At 43.5% G+C, this 23,470-nt stretch overlaps 2 protein-coding genes across 2 annotated transcripts in view; one reads left to right on the top strand and one right to left on the bottom strand.

Moving 5' to 3' along the window:
- The window catches only part of NFS1 (NFS1 cysteine desulfurase), a 33,539-nt gene extending 33,061 nt beyond the window's left edge, over positions 1-478 (bottom strand). The window contains exon 1 of the mRNA XM_040434803.1: positions 264-478. Within this exon, the coding sequence (XP_040290737.1) occupies positions 264-477 (214 nt within the window). The 5' untranslated portion in view covers position 478. The remainder of the gene's footprint in view (positions 1-263) is intronic.
- ROMO1 (reactive oxygen species modulator 1) lies at positions 426-21,251 on the top strand. Its single transcript, XM_040434806.1, has 3 exons — positions 426-516; positions 2,318-2,451; positions 20,934-21,251. The coding sequence occupies exons 2-3, from the start codon at positions 2,318-2,320 to the stop codon at positions 21,040-21,042; spliced, it is 243 nt and encodes an 80-aa protein (XP_040290740.1). The 5' UTR covers positions 426-516; the 3' UTR covers positions 21,043-21,251.
- The last annotated feature ends 2,219 nt before the right edge of the window (positions 21,252-23,470 follow it).

Genomic DNA, 23,470 nt, shown 5'->3' with positions numbered 1-23,470 from the left:
AGAGGCCTCCTTACATTCCTTACCAGATCACATATACCATACCTTGTATCACCCCTCATTATTACACCAGTATCACATATACCATGCCTTGTACCATCCCTTATTATTACACCTGTATCACATATATTATACCTTGTATCATCCCTCATTATTATACCAGTGTCACATACACCATGCCCTGTACCCCCCCCACCCACCCACCCATTATCCTGATGCCATGTCACGGCCTCCATCAGTCTGGTGTCGGGGCCTACTGCTGGTACCTGTCTGCTCCACATGACTGGCCCTGATCCCGGGGACTTTCCTGCAGTGGCCGGCAGACAGCAGGCTCCTCAGCGCGGCTCTGCACAGCATGTTGACGGGTCCAGGCTGGAGTGTTGTGTAACGGAGTCTGGGGGCGGCGTCACCGGGTACTAGAGGAGGAGGAGGGCGGCGGCACTGGCGGCTTCCGGGGAGGCGGAGAGTCTCCGGCGTCATCAGTGAGCTGCGGCCTGGAGCACTGCCGACACCACAGAGGTGAGCGCTGCCGGGGCCTGGGGGTGCCGTCCGTTATTCTATCTGCTGCCTGTTACTGATCTCACCCCCTGTGTGACATGGGGCAAACCTGGACCCTAAGACCTCTAGAATCACATGTCTGCCAGTTCAGGGCTTTACTGTTGGTTGGGGTCAGTGGCAGGTAAGTGGGGCGTACTCTGTACTGTACAGGGTCACCCTCTGCTGCCCTGTTTGTATCGGGGACATGTGGCTGGGTTTCAGGTGGCCCCATCGCCATACTGGGTCCCCCAAAGACTGTCAGTTTTTCGTGGCCATTTTTGGCCGTCTGCCCGTTTTCATCCTTTTTCGTGGCTGTTAAAAACGGATTAATTTCATTGGCTTTTTTGTTTTTTTTTAAATAAAATCTCAACAAGGGACAAGCGAATTGACTCTGGATTAAACATGTGAAGTCAATTTGCGTAAAACTTTGTTCTAATATACAGTACGGAGTGACTGCTCCATACAGTATTACCTGTCCGCATATTTTGCGGCCTTGTTGAAGTGAATGGGTCCGCATCCAAGCGTCTCTGATGCGGACCAAAACAACGTTCGTGTGCATGAGGCCTTAGAATGTATTGGCTCCGATGAGCCGAAGTCATTACTTCGCAAAGTCTCGAAAGACATAATAACTTCATAAATTAATACAGTAAAAACAATTTTCTGAACTAGGGTTTGGTTCCAAGTGGTACCTTGGGACCGAACCAGAGTTCGGGAAATGTTTTGTTACATTAGAAATAGATTCATGAAGTTATTATGCAAAGTCTCACGAGACTTGGTAAAATAATAACTTCGGCTCATAGGAGCCAACACATTCTAATACTGTATGGCGCGCTCGCTCTGTACAGTATTAGAACAAAGTTTTATGCCAATCTACTTTGGATGTTTTATCTGAAGTCAATTCACTCATCCCTAATCCCAACCCCTGCAGTGCCTTTCAGTATACATAATGTCTCCCTTAGTGGACTCCAGCAGTGATCATGTCTCCCATGGTGGTCCTCAGCTGTAACAGGGTGTTTTTTAGTTTTTTTTTGCAGGAAAAAAAACACCCACTTGTACGCACAGAGACAATCACTCCTCTCGAATGTAAAGGACCTGCCGAAGACCCTGCGTTATGATATCACCACGCACACCCCACATAATCACGTGGTGACGTCACCACGCTTGAGCGCAGGTCCTTCACAATCAAGAGAGGAGCAACTGGCTTCTCCACTCTCCTTCCTGGCAGAAGAAAGGTTTGGTGCTGAGGAAAGGCCTGAGCTAGCTGTCCCTCTCTCTGACAGCTGGTACCCTGGTCAAAGGGCTGGTGATCCAGCGTCTGTGGCAGAGTATCGGCGTCTTCTTCTGGTCACTTATGCAGACTCTCTACTAAGCACTGATCCCTATTTGCAGACAACTAGGGGCTCTGACTGTTCTCCATATAGACAGTTTCTAGCGGGGAGGGGTGGAGTAAAGAAACTCAGATAAAAATTGTAACTTTGTATCGGTTTGTGCTGTCATATACTTGCATTCGAACTACAATAATAGCCAATGGGAATGACAAAGCAGTTTTTCCAGACAAAAACTAGTCTTTAGACATGCAACCATTTTTGGTTTCTAACCAGTTGCAAAATCTTCTATATCTGCTGGTCTAATACAAGCCTTTGCCCAGGCCCCACTTTACGTTCGGACCACTGTCCACAGATGGGGGCAGTTGATTAGAGGAACAAAAAGTTGAGCTGGAACATCAGACAGGACCATGGGCTATGAAGTGATGCTAAAAAATGCTATGTGCTTTCTGTTATAGATGCCAGTTGCCGTTGGTGGGCCCTATGGGCAATCACAGCCCGGTTGTTTTGACAAGGTGAAGATGGGCTTCATGATGGGCTTTTCGGTAGGAGTGGCAGCCGGGGCATTGTTTGGCACGTTCTCGTGTTTAAGGTAAGCGAGCAAGTAATGTTCAGCTGTTATCTCTCCTGATCAAAGTACACAGTAAAATAAATATCAGCCGGAGTCACCTGAGTACAAATGGTGGAGACCTCTGAACGATAAATCAATATTTTATACTGATCAGCCATAACGGTAAAACCAGGGGAAATTAATAACCTTGATTACCCAGGTCATAGCGGCATTTATCAAGGGGTGGGATATATTGGGTAGCAAGTGAAAATTTATCATCTCCTTTGTGCCTGAAAAATGGTTTTAAAAATTCGCAAACTATGACTTTGTAAAAAATTGTTGCATCTCTAGGCATTTACAACCCCCCTCGCTACTTTCCTTAGGGGGCGTTGGAAGGGCAGAAAGGATGTGTGGCCGGCTGCCCCGACAAAGTTATCTTCATTTACGGAAATTTTCTGGCTTCAAACAGCTGATTGCGGGGTTGCAGGAGTCGGACCCCAACTGATCTGATATTGATGAGCTATCCTGAGGATAGACTATCAATATTACTCCACCGCGCAACCCCTTTAATGCTGATTGTAATAGAATATTAAGACGTGGTGTATTATAGTCGCATATCGCAAAAAGGAGGATGTAGTCCAGCTTCTAAGATAAAACACTTTATTCCAAGCTGTAAAATTTCCATACACAAGACACGGTACACGATCTACGCATTTCGGACCTGATAATTGCAGTCCTTACTCATGGCAAATGCACCCTAAAATCCTTACCCATATATATCACTGTTCTACCTATCCACAAGGGGAAAGGTTACCTGTGATATATGTGGGAGGAAACAACATCAGACTTAAGACCATATGTGCCACAAGAAAAAAAAGAAGAAACGTACATATACAGAAGTGTACTCATTTAAAACCAGACATGATAAACAAACCCTTCACTGCAGAAGAAATACAGTCCACAATCACCAGTTTTTACCGAGCGACAAAGCTCCGGGACCCGACGGATATTCAGGGGACTTTTATAAAATGTTGAAGGTACAGATCTCACCGTTTGCTGTCCTGTGTCGGTAACGAGATCTTAAAAGGAGAGAATCCCACAATCCAAAGGAATTATGGCACATATTCGAATGATCCCAAAAGAGGGTAAATCTCTGGAGGATCTGGCCTCTTACCGCCCGATCTCCCTAATAAACCAAGACCTAAAAATCTTCTCCAAACTGATGGCAAATAGGTTGGGACAGATACTCCCAGACCTAATTAGTCAGGAACAGGTTGGTTTTGTAAAGGGGAGGTCTGCGGTCACGAATGTTCGTAGAATAATAGCGGCCTTAGACGCGGTGGAGGGAGGGAGTGACTTGTCGGCGCCTGCCCTGGTCACCCTAGATGCCGAGAAGCCCTGGATACCCACTCTTGCGGGCCTGAGTATAGTTTCTCCAAGTACACCCTGAAAGAACCTCACACCCGCCCCAGCCACCCCCAGTGTATACCATCAAAGGCTTTCCTTTCAGAGCCCTTGTCTCCGCTATTGTTCAACCTGGCAGTGGAACCTTTGGTTCGCCATTTAAGCTCTAGGGTGAAATATGAGGGTATTCGTATAGGTAAGACGGAATTGAAAGTTGCGTTCTTCGCAGACTATATCATTTTATTTTTCGACAAGCCCCATAGGGATCTACCAGTAGTGTTAAATGCCATTAAGGATTTTGGTAAACTATCAGGTTTTAAACTTAATATCTCTAAATGCTCGCTCTTAAAATTGCGGAGAGATGCTGGGGGGGGGCTCTTTAAGATCCCACATGCTGTGGCATACCAATAGCTAGTACGCATATCACCTATCTGGGCATTAAGATGGGTCACAAAGCGGATTCCCTATACAGGTTGAACTACACACCTTTGTTGTCCAAAATAATATTAGAGCTACGCAGATGGCACACTTTGCCTGTGTCTCTGCTAGGAAGAGTACATCTAATTAAGTTGATGAGTTTTTCGAGACTCCTTTACCCCCTCCAAACTCTGCCCCTTCTGATTAAGCACCCGGACATTACCAGGTTATACAGCGAAATGTCACTCTTCTTGTGGGAAGGCAAGCGTCCTAAAATAGGGCTTTAAAAGCTCATGGCTCTGAAGTGGAAGGGTAGAATGAATCTCCCAGATATCAGGGTGTATGACTTGTCATGTCTTTTGAGACATATCATTGACTGGATTAGGGGCACAAGTTTCCACTCAGATTATGTACTGGAGGGAAACTTTTGTTCCCCATGGGATCCGGGCACCCTGCTGCATGTGAGACTCGGTGATGTCCTCATGAACTTATGTAATTCTGCTTTCTTTAGGCACACCTGGGCAGCCTGTAAGGCTATAAGAAAGCAGTTTAGATTATGCTGTAGTGTAGAGTATCTAAGTACTTAGTTATGGAACCGCCCAGAATTTGAGCAAGGGCGAAAGCACACGGCCGTGTTCCGCGGCCGAGAGCGGTCCGTGGTATGCCGGGCTGTATTCCTGTTCAGAGCAGGAGCGCACCGCGTCATTGGTTGCTATGACAGTAATACACTCATATAGTGTAGTGCAGCGGCGACATGAATCGCACGGCGTCATAGCAACCAATGACGCCGTGCGCTCCTGCTCTGAACAGGAATCCAGCCCGGCGTACCGCAGAACACGGCCATGTGCATTCGGCCTAAGGCAGATGCAACAGCTTCTTTAGGGAATGAAAAAGGAAGGGGATTCTTACGGCTCAACACTTGATTAAAGAGACAAACAATAGATGGATGACTTGTCAGGAAATCAAAGAGAAATATGGTCTACGTCCGCTCCAAAACATACAGTTTGCTCAGATACACAAATTCCTTAATGACAGGTTGTCGGACCCTTCAAGCGAAGCTAAACAGAATGATTTAGACAAGATCTTAAATAGAGGAACAGGCCTCCCCCAAATCCATCTCATCCCTGTATTTCCAGGGAGATGGTTTGCACTCTCTGGCTTTTAGACCATGGGGGTGCATATTGGAGGACCAGGAGGTGGGCGATAAGATATTGCATGGATGGTGGGCGATGAGAAAATCAGTGTTGAATGAGTCGTGGAGGGATACCCATTTTCATATAATGCACAATGCCATATATGCTTTTATTTTACCCCCCCAGTAGGCCCAATAGAATGACCAGCTGTCCAAAATGTCAGATGCCGCAAACGGATTTGTTTCATGGTCTGTGGTCTTGCCCGCAGGTCGTTTCTCTATGGGGCCATGTAGCAAACATAGCTGGGGATATATGTAATCTTGATATTCCCCTGAAAACCCTCACGTATTTATTCCATTATTGGGAGGAGATGGGAACAGCAGGTTCAACAGAGAAGAGACTACCAATTATTTTTCATGTCTTAACCACCTCCGGACCGCTGTACGCACAGACGCGTCCTGGAGGTGGTTGATTCATTCCTCCTGGACGCGCCGGCGCGTCCTCTCGCGAGACGCGAGATTTCCTGTGAACGCGCGCACACAGGCGCGCGCGCTCACAGGAACGGAAGGTAAGAAAGTGGATCTCCAGCCTGCCAGCGGCGATCGTTCGCTGGCAGGCTGGAGATGTGATTATTTTTAACCCCTAACAGGTATATTAGACGCTGTTTTGATAACAGCGTCTAATATACCTGCTACCTGGTCCTCTGGTGGTCCCCTTTGTTTGGATCGACCACCAGAGGACACAGGTAGCTCAGTAATATGTTACACCCCCCCCCCCGTCACTTATTAACCCCTGATCACCCCATATAGACTCCCTGATTACCCCCCTGTCATTGATTACCCCCCTGTCATTGATTACCCCCCTGTCATTGATTACCCCCCTGTCATTGATCAACCCCCTGTAAAGCTCCATTCAGACGTCCGCATGATTTTTACGGATCCACTGATAGATGGATCGGATCCGCAAAACGCACACGGACGTCTGAATGGAGCCTTACAGGGGCATGATCAATGACTGTGGTGATCACCCCATATAGACTCCCTGATCACCCCCCTGTCATTGATCACCCCCCTGTCATTGATCACCCCTCTGTAAGGCTCCATTCAGACATTTTTTTGGCCCAAGTTAGCGGAAATTTTTTTTTTTTTCTTACAAAGTCTCATATTCCACTAACTTGTGTCAAAAAATAAAATCTCACATGAACTCACCATACCCCTCACGGAATCCAAATGCGTAAAATTTTTTAGACATTTATATTCCAGACTTCTTCTCACGCTTTAGGGCCCCTAGAATGCCAGGGCAGTATAAATACCCCACATGTGACCCCATTTTGGAAAGAAGACACCCCCAGGTATTCCGTGAGGGGCATATTGAGTCCATGAAAGATTGAAATTTTTGTCCCAAGTTAGCGGAAAGGGAGACTTTGTGAGAAAAAAATAAATAAAATCAATTTCCGCTAACTTGTGGCAAAAAAAAAAAAATTTCGATGAACTCGCCATGCCCCTCATTGAATACCTTGGGGTGTCTTCTTTCCAAAATGGGGTCACATGTGGGGTATTTATACTGCCCTGGCATTCTAGGGGCCCTAAAGCGTGAGAAGAAGTCTGGGATCCAAATGTCTAAAAATGCCCTCATAAAAGGAATGTGGGCCCCTTTGCGCATTTAGGCTGCAAAAAAGTGTCACATGTGGTATCGCCGTACTCAGGAGAAGTTGGGGAATGTGTTTTGGGGTGTCATTTTACATATACCCATGCTGGGTGAGAGAAATCTTGGCAAAAGACAACTTTTCCCATTTTTTTTTTTATACAAAGTTGGCATTTGACCAAGATATTTATCTCACCCAGCATGGGTATATGTAAAATGACACCCCAAAACACATTCCCCAACTTCTCCCGAGTACGGCGATACCACATGTGTGGCACTTTTTTGCAGCCTAGGTGGGCAAAGGGGCCCACATTCCAAAGAGCACCTTTCGGATTTCACAGGTCATTTACCTACTTACCACACATTAGGGCCCCTGGAAAATGCCAGGGCAGTATAACTACCCCACAAGTGACCCCATTTTGGAAAGAAGACACCCCAAGGTATTCCGTGAGGGGCATCGCGAGTTCCTAGAATTTTTTATTTTTTGTCACAAGTTAGTGGAAAATGATGATTTTTTTTTTTTTTTCCTTACAAAGTCTCATATTACACTAACTTGTGACAAAAAATAAAAACTTCCATGAACTCACTATGCCCATCAGCGAATACCTTGGGGTGTCTTCTTTCCAAAATGGGGTCACTTGTGGGGTAGTTATACTGCCCTGGCATTCTAGGGGCCCAAATGTGTGGTAAGGAGTTTGAAATCAAATTCTGTAAAAAATGACCAGTGAAATCCGAAAGGTGCTCTTTGGAATGTGGGCCCCTTTGCCCACCTAGGCTGCAAAAAAGTGTCACACATCTGGTATCTCCGTATTCAGGAGAAGTTGGGGAATGTGTTTTGGGGTGTCATTTTACATATACCCATGCTGGGTGAGAGAAATATCTTGGCAAAAGACAACTTTTCCCATTTTTTTATACAAAGTTGGCATTTGACCAAGATATTTATCTCACCTAGCATGGGTATATGTAAAAAGACATTCCTCAACTTCTCCTGAATACAGAGATACCACATGTGTGACACTTTTTTGCAGCCTAGGTGGGCAAAGGGGCCCATATTCCAAAGAGCACCTTTCGGATTTCACTGGTCATTTTTTACAGAATTTGATTTCAAACTCCTTACCACACATTTGGGCACCTAGAATGCCAGGGCAGTATAACTACCCCACAAGTGACCCCATTTTGGAAAGAAGAGACCCCAAGGTATTTCGTGATGGGCATAGTGAGTTCATAGAACTTTTTATTTTTTGTCACAAGTTAGTGGAATATGAGACTTTGTAAGAAAAAACAAAAAATAAATAATCATTATTTTCCGCTAACTTGTGACAAAAAATAAAAAGTTCTATGAACTCACTATGCCCATCAGCGAATACCTTAGGGTGTCTACTTTCCGAAATTGGGTCATTTGTGGGGTGTTTGTACTGTCTGGGCATTGTAGAACCTCAGGAAACATGACAGGTGCTCAGAAAGTCAGAGCTGCTTCAAATAGCGGAAATTCACATTTTTGTACCATAGTTTGTAAACGCTATAACTTTTACCCAAACCAATTTTTTTTTTACCCAAACATTTTTTTTTTTATCAAAGACATGTAGAACAATACATTTAGAGCAAAATTTATATATGGATGTCGTTTTTTTTGCAAAATTTTACAACTGAAAGTGAAAAATGTCATTTTTTTGCAAAAAAATTGTTAAATTTCGATTAATAACAAAAAATGTAAAAATGTCAGCAGCAATGAAATACCACCAAATGAAAGCTCTATTAGTGAGAAGAAAAGGAGGTAAAATTCATTTGGGTGGTAAGTTGCATGACCGAGCAATAAACCGTGAAAGTAGTGTAGGTCAGAAGTGTAAAAAGTGGCCTGGTCTTTCAGGGTGTTTAAGCACTGGGGGCTGAGGTGGTTAAGCAGGGTTACAAAGAGACTGATATTGCGAAATTGGCTAGATACCATGGTCCCATCTAGAGAAATGATTCTGCATGCTATGAAGGGCTTACTGACTCTAGAAAAAAAGGAAACGTAAAGAAAATTCAGTGGGTAGATTTTTTTTAAAAAGTGGAGGGGCTTTGTGTTACGGAACTTTTCGGCTTCAGAAATTGATAACTTGACCCCTTTCAAGCTCACCAAATGGTATCTAACAGGAAGATGAAAGGGTACGCTTGGTAGATTAGATAGAGGGTGACCTGACTTATACCTGGAGCCTCCATCATATAAAAAAGGTGGTCACTTGTAAGCATGGATGCTCCCCGTATTAACAGTTATGGCGGGTATATAGGTGTCCCAGACACTTATGTACTGACTCGTGGTAGGCTGCATTACTGCTTTATTGGCAGGATAGCTAGTTTCCTATGTATGTTGATGTACTTTATACTGTGTTTTTGGACAGTATGTATTGTGTTTGTACTTGAAACAATAAAATTCTTCAAAAAAAAATAAACCTAGCAATATAGTAGCAAGTCCATCAGAAATATTGCAAAATTTGATCATATTTCTTATTGAGACCCGTTGGGAAACATTGTTCCCAATTCAAACATCCAGAAAGCTTCTCGACTAAGGCTACTTTCACACTCGCGTTTTGTGCGGATCCGTCATGGACTGATCCGTTCAGATAATACAGCCGTCTGCATCTGTTTTGAAAGGATCCGTTTGTATTATCTTTAACATAGCCTTGAACACCATAGAAAGTCAATAGGAGACGGATCCGTTTTCTATTGTGTCAGTGAAAACAGATCCGTCCCCATTGACTTACATTGTGTGCCAGGACGGATCTGTTTGGCTCAGTTTCATCAGACCAAAACACTGCAAGCAGCCTCGAACGGAATGGAGACTGAACGGAGGCATACTGATGCATTCTGAGCGGATCCTTTTCCATTCAGAATGCATTAGAATGCAATCTGATCCGTTTTTGGACCGCTTGTGAGAGCCCTGAACGGATCTGACCAATGGAAAGCCAAAACACCAGTGTGAAAGTAGACAAAGCTTTTTTTCTATTGTCTCTACCCCTCACAGGTGAGGTAACCCTTTCTATTCCTTGAACTATTAGACTAGACGTATTACCCTGATGGACTGTAGCAAAATGTAGACTCATTGCAGAAACAATGCGTGTTTTGTATTTTGGATGTCAATCGCCAAACATTTTATGGCCTGGTGGGAGAAGCACTACTGGTTTGCTGATTTTAACCCACATTTACATGACCTCAAATGGTACGGGAGATATATAGACGACTCGTTCGTCTGGTCAGGTGATTCTACCCACATACCGGACTTCCATTTATATTTGAACAGCTGTCGGAGTTCTTTCATTTAGTTTACATCATGATACCGATTTTATTTCTTTCCTGGATCTAAAATTGGTCGGGGACACTTTGAACTCTAGGGTGCACACTTCGACGTATAGGAAAGAAACATCAGGCAATACAATTGTATTGGCCACTTCTTGTCACCCTCCACACGTCATACGTAATATACCCAAGGGAGAGCTCATTAGAGCAAGGCGTAATTGTTACAAATGTGGTCACGGTAAGTGTATTCGTTGTGACCACATGTTGATTGGTGGCACCTTTAACTCTACCGCTAACAAGTACAACATAAAAACATATTTAAACTGTAATATGGATTTTGCGATTTACCTGATCACGTGCACTTCTTGTAATCTTAAGTATGTGGGCTGTGCAACCAATTCTATCAAAACAGAGTGCGCAAACATATCTGACACTCCACACTACAAAACACGCAAGGTTTCTGCACTGAGTCTTCTTTTTGCCAGAGTCCATCAGGGTAATACGTCCAGTCTAATAGTTCAAGGAATAGAAAGGGTTACATCACCTGTGAGTGGTGGAGACCATAGAAAAAAAAGCTTCTTAGTCGAGAAGCTTTCTGGATGTTTGAATTGGGAATATGTTTCCCAACGGGTCTCAATAAGAAATATGATCTAATTTTGCAATATTTCGGATGGACTTGCTACTATATTGGTATGTTTATCATGTCCGGTTTTAAGTGAGTACACTTCTGTATATGTATATTCTTTTTTTTTTTTTTTTTTTTTGTGGCACATATGGTCTGTAGTCTGATGTAGTTTCCTCCCACATAGATCACATGTAAGCTTTACCCTTGTGGATAGGTAGAACAGTGATATATATGGGTAAGGATTTTATGGTGCATTTGTCATGACTAAGGACCGCAATTATCGGGTCCAAAATGCGTAGATTGTGTACCGTGTCTTGTGTATGGAAATTTTACAGCTCGGAATAAAGTTTCATCTTAGAAGCTGGACTACATCCTCCTTTTTGCGATTTGTTACAGCAGAGTCCAGGCTGTGTCCGTGCTTCATCTCTGCTTGATGCAGGTGAGCACTGCCTTTTTGTTTTTTCAGTTACTACTACATTATAGTCACATAGTACACAATATAAGGGCTCATGCACACAAACGTATTTTCTTTCTTTATCCGTTCCATATTTTAGTTTTTTTCCCCTACGTCGATGACTGCACCCTTGAGAGACCGCCTCCATCCAGGACAGGAAACGGGAACTTTCGTCGAGAGCTCTTAAGGAGGGGCTCTGTGCCTATAGCAGCAGTTTGTTTCCTGTCCTAGGGATAGGACCTACTGTGGAGAGCTAAAGGATTAGGCTGCAGGAGCCCCGCGTGTGGTTTAGAGATTGGGGTTACCTGTCATGGCTCAGTGTGGTAAATACACTGCACAATGAACACAGAAGGGAAGGGAAAAGGTATTAGGCCTGGAACCTAGGGAAACGGAAATGGTCACACCTAGTGAGTTCCTAGGCCGAGCCCTGACTGCTATCAGTATGAACAGACCTTAATGGTAGGAATGTTCATATGCAGGAACCTAAGCCCAATCTAACTCTAACTGGGCCCTGCAGATAGTGTCAGGACACGGATGGCCTATTCCTTCCCAGATGAAGGAATAAGAGACCCCCTCAGGCCTAATATCAGCAGGTAGGGGAAAACAACAAAGAAGATAAACTTAACTTCCAGAAGTATGCGAACGAGCAGGAACTCGGAGAGAACCAACACCAGGACTTCCACAAACAAGGAGCTATCAACCGCATAGCCTGATGGGTGAGGCTGGACTAAATAGAGAAGGAATGACCACTTAAGCTACACCTGAGACAAGGTGTGGTCATTCCCATCAACATCAACAACACAGAAAGGTGAAACCAAAGAGGCTGTCAATTGCGTGCAGCCAGTCTCCTTGATCTTCTAGTCCCTGTCACAGGCGGGACCGTGACATTACCTGGTGCCGCGTAAGACTGCACTAGGTTCTGCCTGCCAAGTCTGGGGCCATCCTTCTGGGTCTCGGATTGTGTCGAGCCAGCGTTCCTGGGCGGTCCCGGTGGTACTGCCGGCACGCTGGACCATCCTGGCGTTTTAGGAGGTTCGGGGCCTGGTGTCTTCTTCCCTCTGGCCTCCAGCAAGCTTACAGAGGCGGGGGAGGGCTGAGCATTTTCTAAATGTTGCAGGACGCAACTTCTGGTATTTGGAACGCATGTGGTTCCAATTGGCCAGTGTACCAGAAATGAGGATAGGAGCCACCTCTTCCATAAAGGGCTGCATGGGGATGCCGGAAGGGACCCGACCTAGGGTATTTAACCCTTATCAGTGTGCGGTCAGAAGGATCCCAGTCAGCCTGCAGGCATCCGTGGATGTGCCTATGGATAACGCTCTATCCTTATCTGGAAGTATGGAGGAAGAGAGAAGTCAGCGCCTGATGTCCAGGAGGGTCATGATGGCAGACCGGTATTCCTGGTGAGGTAAGGGGGTCAATCCCCATCTTTTATTCCTCCCTTCAGTATTTAGAACAAAATAATTTTTTATTAGAATTTTCAATGAAATTTCAATATAACATACAGAAAATTTAATTTTTCACATGTAATATTACTTCATATCACATGAGGTGGGAACACATAATCTACGTTTCAAATATAATTGATTATGCATGTATCAGAATAAATTGCAGTAAAATAAACATGTACACAAGTGCCTTCCTAAATCTTTGTTAACTTTAACATTAAATGAATAAAGAAAAATGAATCTTTATTACATATACATTGAGAACATATCTTTAATTACATGTATCACTAATCTTTTCTGGCAATACTAAATTGGTTTTATGTATTACAATCTTTATTATATTTATGTTTTCTCTTATGTTGACTTTTCGGTTGACCGGCTCCTTTCACACATCCGACTCCCTCCTTACTTAGGGAAGTACTTTAGCCATGCTTCCCATTTTTGTTGCATAATGGTATACCTGTCCATACATATTGCATACGATTTTTCATTGATACAGCTTCTTGACACAATCCCTTCAGTATTTAATGGGTCTTATTGTCTTATTTTATTTTAGCATACCAAAGAGGGCCCTAGGAAAGCCACGGATAAAATTAAAGGAAGAGTGTGCTGTGTGCAAGAAAAAACTCACTCCTTCCTGGTCTGTTATGTCAGCATTGCGTTAACAAAGTAGTAGAGGAGGAATCCCCATCACTACTTCAGAATATCAAAGACATTGTCAAATCTGAAGTTTTCCCTTCTCCCAAGACAGCACCATGAGAGAGAGAGAGGATCCGCCCCCATAGACTGGAAACCTGCAGAATAAAAGGGCGGACAACTCCTCCCAATTCAGTGTGGTTTCCTGTCTCTGGGGAAGCCTGCAGTTTTCTTTCAGATCCTTCTCCCTGGTGGTGCTCCTATGCTGACCCCACTTTTTAGGCTGGAATAGAGCCTGGGGCATACCTGCAGTCCCCAGAGATAAGAAGCGACATCGGTTGGTGCGCTGGTGGGGACGGGCAGAGGCACAGCAAGTCTCCAGAGGGAGCATCTTGGGTGCTGGAGCGTTGTGTGCCTGGTGGCATCGCTGATGGGCTAGAGGCACGGACTACCTAGCCACATAGGGAGGAGGAGCTTCTGGCAAGGAGATAGGCCGGGTAAAGCATGCGGATCGGCGTGCAGCGCAGTGACGTCATCACAGAGCACCTATGAGAAGAGCGATCTGTAAGCAGGAGGACGGCGTCCTAATAAGAGTTTCTGGCTTGGCGGTCTGGTGGAAATCATGGAGGAGGAGAAATACACTGAAGAGTCTAGCAAAGCCTAGGAAGGTCGTTTCAAAAAAGAATAAAGAGTGTGGTCTTTGTAAATCTGTTTTACCGCCTGAGTGGGAGAAGAGGATGTGTTAGAGTTGTATTGATATAAAATGACGGTGATTCCTCAGCCACTGTTCTAAGTGCCTTCATGCGTCGGTCAGATCAGAAGTTAATTCCTCTCTCTTGTCTAAGAAAGCAACCGGTGAAAGATCTGTCAGGGGTTAGCGGGTGTGAACCCACTGTGCCACTGACTGGCTATACTCTGGAGGGGTGTGTCTAAGCAACTACCTGGTTTTCACTAGAGCCCCTGATGGTGAGCATAGACTTGAGTCGTTAGAGTAGTTGCCAGGGACTAATCCCCGAGTCAGTGGCAGCTGGTGCGGGCAGACCAGGAGATACCTGAGTAGGTACCAGAAGTACAAGCATAGTCAGGCGGGCAGAGACATTACCAGGGGCAACGGTGCAGAACCGAAGGATGAGGCAGAGACTAGGTCAGACAGGAAATAGGTCAGGGCAGGCAGCACAGGTATGGCAATCCGGTTCGGCAACAGGAGAGTCAAAGCAAGCAGGCAGGGATCAGACGATAAGCAGAGTCCATGAACTAAGTATAGATCAGGAGCACACGAGAGTATCGGGAACCAACAACATAAGGACCTTGACACTGAGGCATCTTGGAAGGGGACACTTAAATATATGCAAGAGAGCCAGAGTTGGTCAGCGAGGTCACCTGAGAGTGTTGCGCTCCGCCCTAGAGCAGTGTAACACAAAAGCAGCCGAACTCATGCTGTCTCCAGGGCTGAGTGGAAGCTGTGGAGCGGAATCCTCTGAAGCAATAACACCTACAGAACAGAGCCCAGGACCAAGTAGGTTTGGCTTTATCGAAATCTGCCCGTAGAGTGCTCTGGCTAAAAAACCGGGTTGATGACTTCCCATCAAAAAACAAGCTATGTGGTGGTCCATGTGAAGGGGAATACCTTTTTGGGCCGGCGCTGGATGATCTATTAGACAAAGCTGCGGATAAAAAGAAAAGATTTCCAGGGTTTCGGGGTTCCTTTTCCTCGAGGAATAAATGTAGCCGTCCTTTTCGTCCCTTTAGGAATAGCCGAGAAGGAGATAAAAATAAAAAAAATCAAGGGAGTATAGATTTAGAAACCAAAGAAAGGGAAGAAATTTATTTTTTCAACCAGCCCTTTTGGAGACAAAAAAACAGGATCAGCAATGCCAGAAGTCAGGTAGGGGGCAGATTAAGGTTTTTTGTTTTTTTTTGGTTCCCCACCCCCCCCAAGGTCCCAGATTTCTTGCAACTCGTGGATTCTGGACATTATTCTCACCGGACCAAAACTAGAATTTCGTATGGTCCCTCCAGTAAGATTCTCAATAACAAAAATTCAGACTTCGGCTCAAGGAATTTTTGCTATGGAAGAAGTACTAAAATTGGTCAAAAAATCTGTTTTAGTTCCTGTACCAAAGGGAGAAGAAGACGAGAGATTTTACTCTCCCCTATTTGTAGTAAAAAATTAAATAAACGGATGGTTCTTTCAGAACAATAATAAAGAAGTTAAACCGGTTCCTACAGATAAAAAATTCAAAATGGAAACTAAGATCAGTGATTAAACCTTCCTCCTCACTGTTTTATGGCAGTGCTCGATCTCAGGGATGCATACTATCACGTTCCAATCTTCCTCGGACATCAAAAATTAGGAGTCGCAGTAAAAATAGGAGGGCAGCTAAAACATCTTCAGTTCCAGGCTCTCCCGTTTGGCCTTTCCAAGGGTCTTCACAAAAATAATAGCCGAGATGTCGGCTCATATAAGAGAAAAAGATATTATTTTTCTACCACACCTGGAAGATTTTTTTAATAGTAGGAAAAATAGAGGAAGCCTGTGGAAGAGCAGTCTCAGCGGTATCACAAATTCTGGACCGGCTAGGCTGGGTCTTAAACCTAGAAAAGTCATAGCCTCTTCTTACTAGAATTCAGACTTTTTGGGGATTGATCCTAGACTCATCTTCCCAGAAATGTATGTTGCCAGAAGAAAAGGTCAGTCATATTCAGGAGAGAATCTGATCTAACCAGAAACCCAGTAGTTTCTGATGAAGGGAATGTCTCTCTTGGGGTCCCTCACGTCATGTATCCCGGTGTTAAGCTGGGCACAACTTCACTCAAGGGTTCTCCAGTGGTAAATCCTTCCTTTCTGGGAAAAGAACAACTCTCTAGATTCAAAGATGAGAATCTCAGACCAAACTCTCCTGAGCTTAGCATGGTGATTTTAAAGAGAACATTTTTTGATTCAGGGAGTTCCATGGAGGTTAGAAGACCTGGTATGTATAACCACGGATGCAAGCCCCTGCGGGTGGTGGGCTCATATTCAAGAAATCTCCCTTCAGGGTCTTTGGGGGGGACATTCAAAAAGGGGATCCTCCAACCTAAAAGAACTGACGGCAGTAGTCTAGCAATGAGTTCAGCCCTTCCAAGAATTAGAGGGAGAAATCTCAGGATTATGACTGACAACAAAACTGTGGTCTCTTATCTGAACAGACAAGGGGGTACAAGATGCAAAATTCTGATGCAGGAAGCCCAGAAAATTCTCTTATTAGCAGAAAGTGTGCCTCAATCTCAGCGGTACATATCAGGGGGTGGAAAATGGACAGGCAGACTTTCTGAGTCGCCATCGACTATCTCGGCGCGAATGAAGTCTGAACCAGTCAATTTTCGATAAAATACCGGTTCTCTGGAGTCATCCAGTAATAGACCTTTTTGCTACTTTCCAAAACGGGAAGATTCAAAATTTATTTTCCCTAGACCCAGCGGGAACCCCTTGTAGTATAGATGCCTTTCTCCAGAATTGGAGTTTTCTGCTAGCCTACGCCTTTCCTCCTCTACCATTGATTCCAAGAGTCCTAAGAAAAATCAGGGAAGATGGCGCAAGGGTTATCCTAATAGCCCCGTTTTGGCCAAGGAGATCGTGGTTCACGTGGCTTTGGATCATGTCAGTCTCAGATCCTTGGGTACTTCCAGAGATCTGGAACCTATTGAACCAGGGTCCAGTTTTCCACCCCGATATAAAAAATCTACATCTGACTGCCTGGAACTTGAAAGGTACTTACTAGGTAGGAAGGGATTTTCTGATGCCTTGTTCTCTACTCTTCTTAAGAGTCAGAAAGAGGTGACTGTGGCCATTTATGCTAGTATTTGGCAGGAATTTTTGGAATTTTCAGGTATCCAGTTTACAGAAATTCCCTCTTCTGCTCCCATTCATCTAGGTATATAATTTCTTTAAAAGGGATTAGAACTAGGTCTGGCAGGTAGTACCTCCTTTTTTTTTTTTAAAGTTCAGGTCTCGGCTCTTTCTGCCTTGTTTGATCAAGATATTGCAGAATGCCTGTGGGTCTCAAGATTCTTTAGAGCAGTAGCCACCCCGATAACCTCCCATGGACCCTCTCCATGGGACCTAAACGTAGTTTTAAAGGCCTGGACTCGGCCACCATTTGAGCCATTGAATACCAACTCCATTAAATGTCTTGCCTTGAAATTGTCTTCTAATAGCATTAACTTCAGCTCGTAGGGTTAATTTTTTTTTTTTTTTTTTTTTTTTTTTTTTTTTTTAGAACCCCAGGTTGGCTGTAAGAAGAGCTTTGATTATTTATCTGTCTCGCACTGAAAGTTGGCAAAAATCTTATTCACTCTTTGTCCTCTTCCAAGGAGTAAATCTGAGAAAGGCGGACACCAAAGGTTCAATTGCTAGATGGATTGTTTCTGCCACTGCTTTGGTCTACTCTTCATCTGGTTTATCTTCTCCAGTGGGTCTTAAATCACAGTATACCAGGGTAGTTGCTACCCTCCTGGGCAGGAAGATACTCGGTCCCCATAGAGGATATTTGCAGGGCGGCTACCTGGTTTTCTCCTTCAACCTTTTTTTAAGCACTGTTTGATTTGAGCTCATCTTCTGTCTTTTCCCTTGAGGAAAAGGTGCTTCTTTTGGCTCTCACCCTAAAATTTCCTCTGGTAAATCACTCGTGGTGCTGTCGTGGGTGAAGGGAAAAATGATGATTACTCACCGGTAATTGGATTTTCCAGAGCCCACGACAGCACCCTTTTTTTTCCCTCCCTTCTGTTTTTTTTTCTGGTTCTATTCTCACGTGGGTGTAGCATATATATAAAAAATCTAATATTTATTAAGTTGAAAATTGTCGGTTATCTAAACATTGTGGGCGGACTTCCTCCGGTGCTTTGATATCACACTTAATTGGGAGGAGAGTGTTCGCCCTTTTTATTCTGCAGGTTTCCGGTCTATGGGGGCGGATCCCCTCTCTCGTGTTTCTGTCGTGGGCTCTGGAAAATCCAATTACCGGTGAGTAATCATCATTTTCCGATTCAATCAAAATGCTTAAATGCCTCCCTTCCTCAGCTGCGGGCAAGCAGGGTCACTCTAATGGCATTTCAGATACCGAATCTTCCGATGAGAATAAGCAAGGAGAAATCCTCGATAAGTCAAGCTCTTCCTCAGATGAAGAATCGACAGGGTTTTTTTTTTGTTTTGTTTTTTCTTCTCTTGAGGATACGGATTCCCTACTCAAGGCTATTAGAGCCACTATGAAGGTGGATGAATCCAGGGAACAAAAATCCATTCAAGATATGTTTGGCGATTTGGGTCACAAAAAATCTAGAGTTTTTCCGTTAAACGAAAATATAAAGTATTTTAATTCAGAGTGGAAAAAACATGACTTTTTTTTTTTTTTTTTATCCCTAGAAACGTTAAAAGAAAATATCCCTTGGAGGGAGGGTCATCATGTTGGGAGAGGCCTCCTAAGTTGAATGCCCCTATTGCAAAAATTTCAAAGAGATCCTCTTTGCCTTTTGAAGACCTCTGCACTTTAAAGGACCCGATGGCTAGACTGGCAGAGCTGTACCTTTTTAAAGTATGGGAGGTTCAAAAAATAAGCTTTACTCTATCCCGTGCCAGGGAGACTTCCTTTTGGGTCAGTTTTGGATGACCTTTTTAGAGAAGGCCTCTGACAATAATCAATGAAAGTGTTTCCCGTTTCCAAACCACCTAGGAGGCAGCAGTTTTTTCGCAGAAACAGGAGAGTCCTCAACAAAACAGACAAAAAGCTAAATAATTGGAGAGAAAACGGGTAAAAGGGATAAGGGGTTCCTCTAATACTCAGTCTGCTTCAGGCCCCAAGTCTGGTCAGCAATGACTGTTACTGTCCTGTGGGGGGAAGACTGTCTCTCATTATATTTATTATTTTTTTTTTTTCTCGGGCTTGGGGGAAAAAAATCTCGAGCCCCTGGATAAATGGTATCATAAAAGACTGTTTTCTTCTAGAGTTTCTCTTCCCCCACCTGAAAGGCTAAAAATTACAAATCTATCTCAAAATTCGGTAAAAGACTTAGCACTAAAAGAAGTTTTCTCTTTTAAAGAAAAAGGTCCTAGTTCGCGTTCCAGACTCGGAAAAAGGGAGGGGGTTTTATTCATCCCTGTTTCTCGTACCCAAGCCAGACGGATCTTTCATAATGATTATATACCAGAGACTTAAATCAATACCTTAAATACAAGAAGTTCAGAACGGAGTCTGTACAGTCTGCAATAAAACATCTTTTCAAAGACTGTCATGGCTACCATAGATATAAAGAATGCCTATTATCCCATCCCAATTCATGTCGACTTCCAAAAATACCTCAGAGTGGCTGTGGCTGTGCCTGTGGAAGGACAGGTTCATCATTTACAATACAGATTGGAATATCCCAGGCCCCGAGGCTTTACAAAGTTAATGGCAGAGGTTATAGCCCACATAGGAGAAAAATACATTCTTGGTTATTCCTTACCTGGATGATCTTCTGGCAGTGGCAGAATCTGTAGATCTTCTAACCTCTTGTCTTCTAGAAGTAGTAGACATTCTAGTAAATATTTATACTATTATCAAGGCAGTACATTTTAAAAGGAACAAAAATCAGATAGTTAAACTTTTTGGGTTGTCCTCAGGTAGACCTTTTTTGCAACCAAACAAAAAATGCAGTCTCTCTTCTTTTCCCTAAATCCAAAAGACACTCCGTTAGGGCCAGATCAGCTTCTGTATGCCTTTTCTCCTCTAAGGCTTCTTCCAAGGGTGTTGCAGAAGCTGAGGCAGGAACAGAAGAGGCGCATTCTAATTGCGCCTTTCTGGCCGAGAAGAACCTGGTTTACTTGGCAGCGGAAGCTGTCCATGTCAGATGCATGGATCCTTCCAGACAGGCGGTATCTGTTATTTCAGGGGCTGGTCTTTCTTAAGAGCTCTCCACAAAAGTTTCTGTCCTGGATGGAGGCAGTCTCTCAAGGGTGCTGTCATGGGCTCATGGAAAAAACTATTACCAGTAAATAATCCTTAATTTCTGGCCCGTATGCAGAACCATTAACTTCAATAGGTCCGCGCAAAAAAAAATAATTTGTGTACATTCCGTTTCTGTATTCAACATGGCGTTCAGCAAAAGAAGATAGACAAGAATAGGACATGCTCTGTTTTGTAGACAAGGATAGGCATTGTTACAATGGATCCGCAAAAAAAAGTATGCAATACGGATCTCACAGGGACGTCATCTGTGTTTTGCGGACCGCAAAATACATACTGATTTGTGCATGAGCCCTAAGGCAGGGGGGGGGTTTAATGTTGTGGTTGGTCAGTGTATATATGTGCAGAATACTCTTGAATCTATTATTATAACTACGTATATACACTTTGTTCCAATTTATTTTTTCTAAACTAGAAAGAATATTGTGCTATGCCATTCGATAAGTGAGACGGTGACAGATGTTGTCAGTTTAAAAAGTAATTCAATTTTTTTATCCGTGTCTTATGCAGATTCGGAATGAGAGGACGTGAACTTGTGGGTGGCATTGGAAAGACCATGATGCAAAGCGGTGGCACATTTGGAACATTTATGGCTATTGGGATGGGAATTCGATGTTAACCTGGCACAAGTTAATAAATCTACTTGAGTTTACACAGAGTCTTTGTGAACGTCACTATTGCGCCAAGTCTATTGTATTATATTATAAAAGTCAATTTAGTACCCAGATCAGCTATGTGTCTCGCTCACTAGTTTGGGTGCTTTCAATAAACTATTTTTTATTTTATTTTTGACTTGTAATTATTGAGACTAATAAATGATTAATTTGATAATTATTTTTTGTTCTTTGTGTCTGGACACTGTCTAGTTTTCTAAACTACTAACATACATGAGAAAGCTAAGGGTATGTTCACATAGCAGAATTGATGTGGAGAAGTTCCTCAGCAAATCTACAAGAATCTGGAAAACAACTGATTGTGAAAAGAAAAATCCCCTTCCTGGTGCCCCTGTCGCAACGATTCTTTGGTTCCCCCACTAGCCTCTCTCGACACCAATGACCTGGGCAATTGAGTTTTGTTGTGAATTTTACCTTGATTTACTAATTCACACGACCGGTCCAGTTTCTCTGTGGAAAGTTCTCATCCACTTAGCTGCTGCTGGAAACATTGCTGATTGCTGACAGTGTGCAAGCCCGGCCACTGCGGCTGGATTGTAGGGTGGTCGTAACCCCTGGAAACAAGCCGCATACATTGTGATGAAAAAAGGAATCCAGCCAGCAAAGGAAGCAACCCCTTTAAGAAAAAGTATAACTCTGGAACGGAGCCTTGGATTATCAAGAAAGACATTGTTTTCATTATGTGAACCACAGCTATGTGTCTGTGCAAACTGTTGGATGGAGGTTGCTGGTGACAGATTCCCTTAAAGTTTCTATCCCCCAAGATAGAAACAGAAGAGACAATTAGTGAGCAATAAACAAATTGCTCAGTTTGCCTAATCCTCAGAAGTGAAAGATTAATATGGCAATCGCATTTTCTTCCCTTAACTTCTCCAAGGCTCTTGGGATTAGAAGAATCACAGAAAACGCATAGATAGTGTTTTTTTTGTTTTGTTTTTTAATACATGGAATTGATAGGCCGACTGGGGTTTCCAAATGATTCTGATGATTAAGGGAACAAACTACAAAATTGGGCATTCTGAGATCGCAAATGCGTAGATCTGAGGATACCCCATCTTCTCCTGAATCTGCAAGAAAATTTAAAGGATTTAAGTCTGTCCTCTCCAGCAAGCCCTATTAAAAACAATAATTTCAGGTATAAAAAACCTGCCTCTGATTCCAGGTCAGTCATTTGTATGTCGTTACTCACCCGAATTGCCCTGCTTGTGCCCAAAAACCACAGACTAATGCAGAGAGAGGACTTCTCTTGAGAGGCGTCCTCTACATTATGTGCACATGAGTCTTGCCAATGGGGGATGCATATAGACATACAAATCCAGGGTCATCAGTCGCTCTACTGTACTTATTAGGGCTTGCCAGAAGTGACAGATCGCCCAGTAGGATGGGATTGTAGTTTTAACAGTCTGCCTTGACATTTAAGGACTCCTGATGTGTACTGCTAAAGGTTGAGCTTTACCCAGTTCTTTGCATTCTGCAGTTGGCAAACTTTGGTCACGTTGTTTGTCCAAGTAAAGGACAACTACAGGTTGACTGCACTAAAACCTCCCTTGAATGCAGAAAGTGATGAAGGGTAGGCTTGACTGCTCTTAACTAGAAGATTTTAAGGCAAATATTCCTGTAGATTTTTCAACTAAAGCCAGACGTGGATCCTGCAGAAAGAAGTATAAGGCCTTCATTTATTTCTGATTCCTTTCGAACATTCAGTGGTAACCTACCTTTCGGTTGGTTGACCAACCTCTCTTCTGGCAACTGAATTATCTGCATTAACAAGCTCTGAACATGGGCACCCCAGCTTGAGCATGAGGCATCTGTGGTGAGGGTCACCTAACGATTAATCGGAGACCTCCCTCTGGTGAGATGGTCTTTGTGTAGTGACCAGCTTTGATCTATGCTGAGTCTGGCGACAAATGAGGTTTCTACTGTTGAGCAAGCAATAAGAATTATTACTGGAAGGCTCATTACCATACCATTGCTTAATCCATAGAGCCCTCCTTTCTGAATTCTACAATAAGAGACTTTTGGAAGGCAGTCTAGGAATGTCCAGAGGAGCTTTGCATACAAACTATGATGCGGCAGAGGTGTGGCTCTAAACACAGAACAGGTGCAGATCTTTCCCTTTTACCTTACAGTTCTATTTGTGTAGGCTCCAATCCTGGTTTTGGCTCAAAATCTCTGATAGAAATCACTGACCAAAACACTGATGCGTGAATAAGGCATAAGGATAATTTTTATTTAATTTTTTTTTTTTAGCCAATCCACTTTTGGGGGTTGGTCCTATAGACACATAAGATCCTCATCTAGCTTGTAAACAGGTTCAATATATAAATCTAAGTTCACTTTTTTTTTAAATAGTTTTCCAATCCATCGGTAACC

The sequence above is a fragment of the Bufo bufo genome, chromosome 6 (genome assembly GCF_905171765.1).
Source record: "Bufo bufo chromosome 6, aBufBuf1.1, whole genome shotgun sequence".
Classification (NCBI taxonomy): Eukaryota; Metazoa; Chordata; class Amphibia; order Anura; family Bufonidae; genus Bufo; species Bufo bufo.
The sequence above is the reverse complement of the archived record's forward strand: the minus strand, read 5'-3'. Positions and strand labels throughout refer to the sequence as shown.